The sequence below is a fragment of the Monodelphis domestica genome, chromosome 4 (assembly GCF_027887165.1).
Source record: "Monodelphis domestica isolate mMonDom1 chromosome 4, mMonDom1.pri, whole genome shotgun sequence".
Taxonomy (NCBI): Eukaryota; Metazoa; Chordata; class Mammalia; order Didelphimorphia; family Didelphidae; genus Monodelphis; species Monodelphis domestica.
In genome coordinates this window covers 448,300,639-448,309,723 of record NC_077230.1, presented here as the reverse complement: position 1 = coordinate 448,309,723, position 9,085 = coordinate 448,300,639, and the positions used below count along the sequence as shown (strand labels likewise).

The window sequence follows — 9,085 nt, the reverse complement described above, 5'->3', positions numbered from 1 at the left end:
CCTTGTGGCACATGCATCCCCAAAGGCATAGAATTCTAGTCCAAGGGTTCTAAACCACAGAGGATCCCAGAATCAGAGGAGGAAGGGACCTTCCCTCTAATTCTGACTCTTTACAATGTACCCAAAGGGGGGTATTCACATTCCAGATGCTAACCTTCCCCAACAACTCCTTTTGGGCAGCTCTCATATTCAGGATGGTTTCTTTCCATGTCAGAAAGATCTTCCCTTCCCTCTTTTCTTGCCAAGGCACATTCCCATGAACCTTCTACTTTCCTTCGTTAGAGGGACAGCAAAGAGACTGAACAAAATTTTTTGAGAAATTTTCATTAATTAATTTAGAATATTATTCCATGGTTACATGATTCACACTCTTTCCCTCCTCTCCTTCTACCTCCATCCCATAGCCAACAAGCAATTCCACTGGGTTTTATATATAATGTGAAGAGTGAAATATTGAGGGAACTCATTTACTCATGAAGGGAAATCCAAAATCAGAGAACTTATGCATAGTATATAGAAAATGACTCCTCAAAGGGGAGCAAGATATCTGAGTTCAACCAAGAGACAGGCCTTCAGTATCATCCAGGTGTATTAAAAATAGATGATCTGTGGAGCTATTTCTACTTGCGGTAAATGACATACTCTGCTTCTGAGGAGAGATACTGGGGAAAACTCAGGAAGCCCAGTTGTAATGGAGATAGAGGTACTTCTGAGAGATAGAGAGATACTATTAGAGAGAGATATTCTAGGGTTGCCTATTGATCACTACTGATGTCTAATTGATTATTTTTCCTAAGCTCCTCCTCCCTCAATCCCTCCCTTCACCACCCTATTCTGAAGCCTTTGGCTTCGCAAACACCACTCCCACCACTCTCCCCCCCCCCCCCCCCCGAGTGGACTATAGGATTTATGAGGAAAAACTCTTTTCTCTTCCTTTTTCAAGTAAGGGGGTTTATTGGGAACAACAGGATGGAGAACCGAGGTAAGATGAGGTGAGAGGGATAAGATGTTCCCTAATCTCTAAGGAAGGTTAGGAGGATTTTGGGAAATGTCAGTTCTGTCACAGCTGTGACACAAGTCTGTCAAGGAGATATGAAGGACAATTGACTTTCTTCTGTCTTCTTCTAATCAGCCCAGTATATAATAGTCAATGACCAACATCAGCCACACCAAAGCCTCAGCCTAGGTCAGAAAGCAAGCCAGTCTCCCCTTGGTCAGAAGCCAAGGCAGTCTCTCAGTTCATCCACTGGCCATTCTCCACCTGACATTCCTGGGAACATTCTATTTGAAATGTCTTTCTTTATTGACATCTGAGGTCTGTGAATTTTAAAAGTCTCCATCTTGGTCTAGCACCCAAAAATTGTGTACACTCACACTACACAGGCATGTGCTAGTCAATGACAAATCAGAAATAACTAACTGCCCACCTGGGCTGTCCTAAGCCAAGCTAGAGCCAACCATTGGCATTTGTGAGACACAGGAAGTGAGGTAGGGAACAGGCTCTGGAATTCGCTCACTTCCTGTGGAGAGAGTGAGACGGGAGTTGGTGTTAGGAGCTTGGAGAGGGAGGACGCCCACAGACAGCTTTCCTTCAGATTGGTCACGTGAGTTAAGGACTGATTCTTTCCACCTGGGCCTTTGGGCCTAAAACTCCCTCTGCCTTGGTCAGAGGTTGAGTAGCCCCTTTCCCTTTTCTCTTATCTCCTTCCCTCCCTCTCCTTTCTCTACTTCCAGTGTGATTAAACCTCCATAAACTCCATTCTGACTTGAGTGTTTCATTTTAGGAATTTCATGAGTAAATTCCTTGGCGGCCATTGTTTAATATTACATAAATCCTGGAACCACAATTTTAGCCATTACAATATTATAACCTCTCCCAGAAGCCTAAAATTTCTACATTAACAGGTCCTTTACGCTCTGTCTTCCATGCATGAAATTATCTCTTCCTTCATGCCTCTTCCATATTGGGGAAAACTCCCAGAAGTCTTTAGGGAAGCAAATGGAAAATGGGGATAGACTAAGAATCCAACTTCCCCTACCTGTCTTTAAGAGATCTCTCTTTCTCTTTCCTGCAGTCAGTTTCAAAGAGTCTATCACCATGAGTGCTTGTCTCCAAGAAGGAATGAAAAACACTTCTTATCTGCAAAACTCTTCTACTAATTCTGACTCTCAGGTGGGCACAATATTGGCTTTTCAACACCAATTAGTAGAGCCACATGAAGACAACCACAAGGACTCATGACAAGAAGGGCCCTCTGCCTCCAGAGAAGGAGCTGATGGAGTCTGGATGCAGACTTCCTCTTTTCTTGGCTCAGATTCTCTTCCACTCAGTGATGAGTATGGGGTACAGTTTGACAGTATTGCTTCTGTACACTCCATATCACATTGCTTGCCCACTGTTACACGGAAATTAGCAGGAATAAGAGATCCTGCAAGGCAGAAGAGCATGGTTCCAGAACTCTGGAGAGTGACAGGCAGTTCCTTCTGAGAGGGACAGTTGAGCAGCCAGGAGTTGAGTTTCTGTCTAGTTCTTCTGGGAAGGATGTAGAGAGCTAGATATTCTCTCTCCTGTGGCTTTCCTGGTGATCCAGTCTGTTCTTGTGGGTCCCTGCTACTGCCGAGACTGATTTCCAACAGAGATGCTCAAGACTCCAGAGGACAACTGTCAGCGAGACCTTCCTTTGAATCCTGTTCCTGCTACCTTCAATTCCTTCCCACTTTTATATATTAACTAAGGGGGTTTCATTTCACTAGATGAAGCAAGTAGATTTGTAGGTAGTGAAGTATTAAATGGTGGAGGTAACCACTTGACTTGGGTTTTAGATAGATCATCCCAAATCCCTTCCTTCCCTTATCTGAAAATGAACTATTGTCTGAGTTAGATTTATATGCATTATTTCAGTAGAGTTATTTCACCACTCAGAGAAGGGGAAGGGGAAGAAAGGAGAGATGCTGTGATTCTTCCACACTCTGCCCTTCTCAGAAGGCATACTGGCTGCACTTTCCTGTCCTTTTCCTGGTCTCTCTCTTTCTCGTTGCTAGTCTCCCTAGCAGGCTAACTCTCACTCTCCAAGGCTACAATGGCCCTCAGATCCAATCACACATGGCAGCTGAAGTAGCCAGAAACAGACATGCTCCAATCAGATTCTCCTCCAGCAGCAGGGAACCCCCACCAGCTCATCCACGCCACTCACAAGACTCCTGGCCAAGAGCAATTCTTTAGGGACACAAAAGACACAAGTGAGCAGGTGAAAAGTGGAACCAACGGATCACAGCCCCACCAAGCCAAACACCAAACCATTCTGGAGCACCATAGGTGCCTTTCCAAAGAGTCAGCCCAGTATATTTCATTTCCAAAAAGATTGCAGGAACCAGAAACAGAATCAATTCGACACAAAAGCCAGGATGGATGTAAAAAGAACTTTGACAAGGCCTGAGGATACATCCCAATGTAAGAGAGCGCAAGTGCAGCCAGAGGAGAGATTGAAAGACCTGGAGAGATGGAAAGAAACAGCTTTAGCCAAGAGACACTCGAGGACTTTTCAACAACTCACTGCCAAGAAGGGTCTGAGCAGCAGTTAATCCCAGAACAACAATGATTTTAGAACAGGATCACTCTGTGTTAAACCTGGTCTATGTTGAACCCTGTGGTTGTCCTCTGGTGTTGTCTTATCTGGTGTGCACAAACAAAAAAACCAGGATTGAGCCTAAGAGAACTCTGATCAGAATAAGTAGAGCCCCAAACAAGAAAGTTGTTTGAGGTTATGGATTATATATGAATGAAATCAGAATGGTAATAAGAACAGGTTTTTATCTCAACTGTAATGTATAAGATTTCTGAAAAAAGGGTTTATGGAAATCACACTACTGGGATATTTTTACTTAAAGTCATGAAGTGAAAGATGATTAAATACCCCCCAAATGATTTCATATTCACACCGAGAATTTAATCATTGATGAGAACAATCTAAATGCTGCTACGAGGCATTTTCATGACTGTAAAAACAAAAGAGGGACAGTAAATCTAATGTAGGCAATGGATTTGATTATTGATTAAAAACTGATTTCAGATACTCTGCTTACTGTGCTCACAAAGTATCCTCAGTTTATATCAGTGAAGTGAAACTCATAAGTGAACATCATTTCAGGGCCAGGCACAAGGATGATAAAGAGACTCTGGTTAGCAAAAATAAAATATATGTTGAAATATTTAAGAATAAAAGGATTTCTAACTCTAAGGCATTCCAACTCCACCCAAATGAAACACCCTGGTTCCACAAAGATCTGGTTCTCCTGTGTTTCACAGACTATATTAATCCTCCCTGATCTGACTAACCCAAATTTATACTATCTAAATAAAAACTACCACTATTATCCTGATAAATCTTATCTTTGCCTTCAAATTATAAAAAAGTAAAGATAGCTGGTTGAGTCTCAACAAGAACCAAGTCAGGACTCTGAGCCTTAGCAGACTCAGAGTCCAAACCAAAGACCACATCTTTCTTTGGCCTTCTCAGAGTTAAACAATCTATAAAGACAGTAATTGATAGTCAATAGTACTGCACTCAGTCAAAGGACATCATGAAGTCCTGAGTCCCCCCTCACTCTGGAAAGCAAAGAAGTCATTGTAATACCAAGACTGAAAGTACCACACTTGCCTTTCTCCAAGTTACACAGAAGAGATTAGCAATCACAGTTTCTCAGCTTGCTTACCTCTATAATAGCAACCCTGGTAATGCTCATGTGTGGAGTCATTTTCATAAACATTATCCTGTGGGAGAGTAGCACATCCAGCCCCCCAAAGTTGTTGTGCTTACGATTTTTCTCTCTATAAAAGTCTTTCTTTTAGTCACAATAAAGGAAGTCATAGCCCCAGTCATGGTGCCATGATTCTTCCCCCTGGTCCTTCTCAAAAGGCATGCTGGCTTCACCTTTCTGGTCCTTCTCCTTATCTCACTCTTTCTCTCTAGCTGCTAGTTTTCCTAGCTGGCTCACTCTCACTCTCCATGGCTACAACAGCCCTCAGATCCAATCACTCATCACCAGTCTCCCACACATGACCCCCATAGAGAGGGGAAAACAATTTGACTCAAAGAAATTTTAAAGGAGGTTAAAAATCATTTTTACATTTAATTAAGGGAAAAAATAGAATGTGATTTTTAAAAATGTACCAGGCTGGGCCCAAAATCTGCTCCTTAGATAAAGAAATCAAAACCTTCCCAAGGTCTATGCCATCTCCCCAGGGACGTAAATAAGCCCTGAATTAAGGGGAAATTCCACCACCTGGAGGTGATCAAGATGGGGCAGGGCAGAGCTGAGGCCTGGAATAAAGGCAGAACTCCCAGAGCTTCAGAACCTGGGGAGGAAAGAGGCCAGATAAGGAAGTGAGAGGTACCAGGCCTACACTTTCTGATGGAGACTTCCTCAGGCAGCCCTCAGCCTGGATGAGTCTTTTTAGGTGGGAGCTCTTGTTCTGGTCCCACTGAACTGAACCTGAGGTTACTCTATTGAGCTTCAGGGCCTTCTGGGGTCTGTTCCTGCTGTGGGTGAGTCTGCCCCATTTTCTCCTCCTCCTCCTCAAGTCCTCCTTGCTTCAGTCCCTCACCCCAAGCTCTCAGAGGGGTCTCCTCCTGCCTTAATGAGGACCAATGACCTAGAACAAGGTAGCTGAGGGTCACCCCTGATTGCAGAGGAAAGGAGGCCCTGGATTCCTCAGGGGCCTTAGTTCCCCAATGAAACCCTTATCTATGAAACCTCTGGTAGGTGCTACTCCCAGTTCTAGGTGATGGGTAATCAAAGGCCAAAGGCAAATAGAACCTTTCCTTTAGGAGTTTCCCATTTACCCTAAGGCAAACAGATAAGAACGTAGGGAATGGGAAGGGACCTCAATACTAAGAAGGGCCTGGGGAACCAGGAGATATTCCCTTGGGTATCCTGTTAATCCTATGTATAGCTTCCTTGGTATGTTTTTGTTTGAATGTTGTCTCCTGTGAGCTTCCTCAGAGTAGGGGCCATTTTTTGCCTCTTTTTTGGATGTCCAGCACTTAGCATAAAACAGAGCTCATAACAAGCTCTCAAGACATGTCCACTGATCTATTTTTCATGTTTAGAGTGTTATTAAATCAGTTACAACTTGACATAGAAAATTTAAAAACTTCAGAAGCAGATTTAGAGATAATAGATAAATTAATGGATAAATAAAATATCGACAGCAAGTCTATTCTATGCTGGGCTGTACTGAGCACTTTATAATACTGCCATCTCTTAAGATCCTCACAACAATCCTAAGAGGTAGGTTGTCACTTTACCAGTGAGGAAACTGAGTCAGCAGAGGTAAAGTGACTTGGCCAGGGTCAGCCAACTAGGAAGAGTCTGAGGCCAAATTTGAACTCAAATCTTTCTGACTTTAGGCCCTTGTGAACTCTTCCCTTCACCATCACTTCACTGCTACTAGATTAGGAGGGACATAATCTGCAATTAGCAGGGGAATTAAGAGAAGTCAGTGATTGACCCAGTGTCTACTAAGTAGGTAGTCTAATAGTTGAAGCCAGATTTCCTGACTCCTAAACTAGGGTTCTCTTTAGGCCACAGTGCTGCTTCCTATGACTGATGGTGGAGTCTGACTTGACTCTCCTGTCCCAATCAGACCATGCCATTCTCCTACTCAAGAACTGCCAGTGATTCCCATTTGCTCTGGAATTCATGGGTCCAACTATGTGACCCTGAGCAAGTCACCTAATCACCACTGTCTAGTCTTTCCTGCTCTTTTCCTTTGGAACCGATACACAGTACTGATTCTGAGAGGGAAGGTAAGGGTTTAAAAAACAAAGAATTCATGAGTCTTCCTCTGTTCAGCATTGATAGGCCTCTCTACCTCATTCCAACTTCCTTTTACACAGTGTTTATTCATTACAATCATTCAGTTGTCCTTCTGATATTTCCCCTCATCGTCCTTCATCCTTGAACTCTTTTGGTAGTTCTCATGGCTTGGATTCCCGAATCTCTGATCACTCCTCATTACGCACCTCCTTCAATTCCTTCCTAGCTCTGTGTTGCCCATGGATCATGGCCACTTTTCCCTCCTAGTTCTGTTGACCTTCTCTGCCTTTTCCCCATGAGTTCAGGTTATGATTGAGAGAACTCAAGGGCATTCCTTTTAGGGCTATTGTCACTATGGGGTATGTGCCTGGTTTTTCTCAGCTACAAGGGTCCCGTTCCCCTAGAAGAGGCCACAAAGGAAATTTGTGTATTTCATTTCATCTCTTTCAGACTGGGAGTCTAGGTCTAAGAGCAAGAAGGAAACTCCAATATAAGGCATTCCTGAGGAAGAAGGAAGCAAAAGGATTGGTCTTGCATTCTGCTTTTGGAGAAGTAGAAATTGATGAAAACAAATTCTGTGGAGAAATCAGAGAAACCAGGAGTCACATTTGGGGCATTTCATCTTTACTCATTTCAGAAAAGTACCAACATGTATACTGGAGAGAAATTCTACAAGTGCCCTCAATGTAGGAAAGCTTTTAATAAAAGCTCAAAACTCATTTTACATCAGAGAATTCATGTTGGAGAAAACCCTTATGAATGCAATGTCTGTGGGAAAGGTTTCCATCATAGGTCAAAACGTAGCATACATCAGAGGGCACATACTAGAAAAAATCCTTATCAATGCAATGACTGTGGGAAAATGTTTATTAATGACTCAAAACTTATTTTACATCAGAGGATTCATACTGGTGAGAAGCCTTTTAAATGTCATGATTGTGGGAAGGCCTTTAATCAGAGTTCCACCCTCCTTCAACACCAGAGAATTCATACTGGTGAGAAGCCTTTTAAATGTCATGATTGTGGGAAGGCCTTTAATCAGAGTTCCAACCTCCTTCAGCACCAGAGAATTCATACTGGTGAGAAGCCATTTCAATGTAGTGATTGTGGGAAGGCCTTTAATCGGAGTTCCCACCTCTTTCAACACCAGAGAATTCATACTGGTGAGAAGCCATTTAAATGCGATGATTGTGGGAAGGCCTTTAATCAGAATTCCCACCTCCTTCAACACCAGAGAATTCATACTGGTGAGAAGCCATTTCTATGTCATTATTGTGGGAAGGCCTTTAATTGGATTTCCAACCTCCTTCAACATCAGAGAATTCATACTGGTGAGAAGCCATTTAAATGTAGTGATTGTGGGAAGGTCTTTAATCAGAATTCCAACCTCATTAAACACCAGAGAATTCATACTGGTGAGAAGCCATTTAAATGTAATGATTGTGGGAAGGCCTTTAATCAGAGTTCAAATTTAATTGTCCATCAGAGAATTCATACTGAAAAGGTTATTAAAAAATCATGAATGTGGTAAAGATTTCAATAAGAGAACAAATTTCCTGGTACATCAGAGAATTCACACTGGTGAGGAACCATATAAATGTGAAGGCTGTGAGAAAGTCCTCAGTTTTCAGTCATATTTTCTTGACCATCAGAGGGCCCATATTGGTGAGAAACTTTAGTAATGTGATGAATATGCCAAAGGGCTCTGTAACCATCTAGTACTCATTGATCATCTGATCATGTTAGATATAAACCTTTTCCGTAAGCTTCTTGTGAGAATGTTTTGGTACGAAACACAAAATTTTCTACACTAGAAAACTCGTGCTGAAAAAAAAAACAACTTAGGTCCACAAGTTTCATTTGGCTGTATGATTATCATGAAATGTGTTTCTGTTTAGTAGCATAATAATGAATTCAATTTTTTATTTCATTCTTTACCTCATTTTTGACAATCAAATACAAACCATTTATATTTATTATTTTTATAAATATATTTTCTCCTCTCAGTTATTCCTAGTTTTACATGGGATTGATATTTATCTTTACATATTTCAAGCAAGGTAATGTGTTCTAGTTTGAATGTCACTTCATCTAGATGTTAATATTGCAATTTCTGTCTTATAATAAAATATTATTTTTACAATATTTGCTTATTTTTAAACTAGGGATTTTGTGTATTATTTATCTTCAATGATTTATAAAAATCATAAGTTTTTTGTTGCATGAGACATTCTAAGTGACTTATTTTAATAAGAAATTCAAACTA

At 41.5% G+C, this 9,085-nt stretch overlaps 1 protein-coding gene across 1 annotated transcript; it reads left to right on the top strand.

Annotated features, from left to right (window-relative positions):
• Positions 1-7,320: 7,320 nt before the first annotated feature.
• Positions 7,321-8,478, top strand: LOC130454044 (zinc finger protein 664-like). The gene is made up of 2 exons (XM_056796866.1): positions 7,321-7,628; positions 7,713-8,478. The coding sequence occupies exons 1-2, from the start codon at positions 7,382-7,384 to the stop codon at positions 8,339-8,341; spliced, it is 876 nt and encodes a 291-aa protein (XP_056652844.1). The 5' UTR covers positions 7,321-7,381; the 3' UTR covers positions 8,342-8,478.
• Positions 8,479-9,085: the final 607 nt, after the last annotated feature.

Bases quoted from the DNA above. Each gene is read 5' to 3' on its own strand.
- LOC130454044 (XM_056796866.1), top strand. From the start codon at position 7,382: ATGAAAACAAATTCTGTGGAGAAATCAGAGAAACCAGGAGTCACATTT. The intron at 7,629-7,712 runs ATCAGAGGGCAC...AACTTATTTTAC, and splicing joins TAGGTCAAAACGTAGCATAC to ATCAGAGGATTCATACTGGT.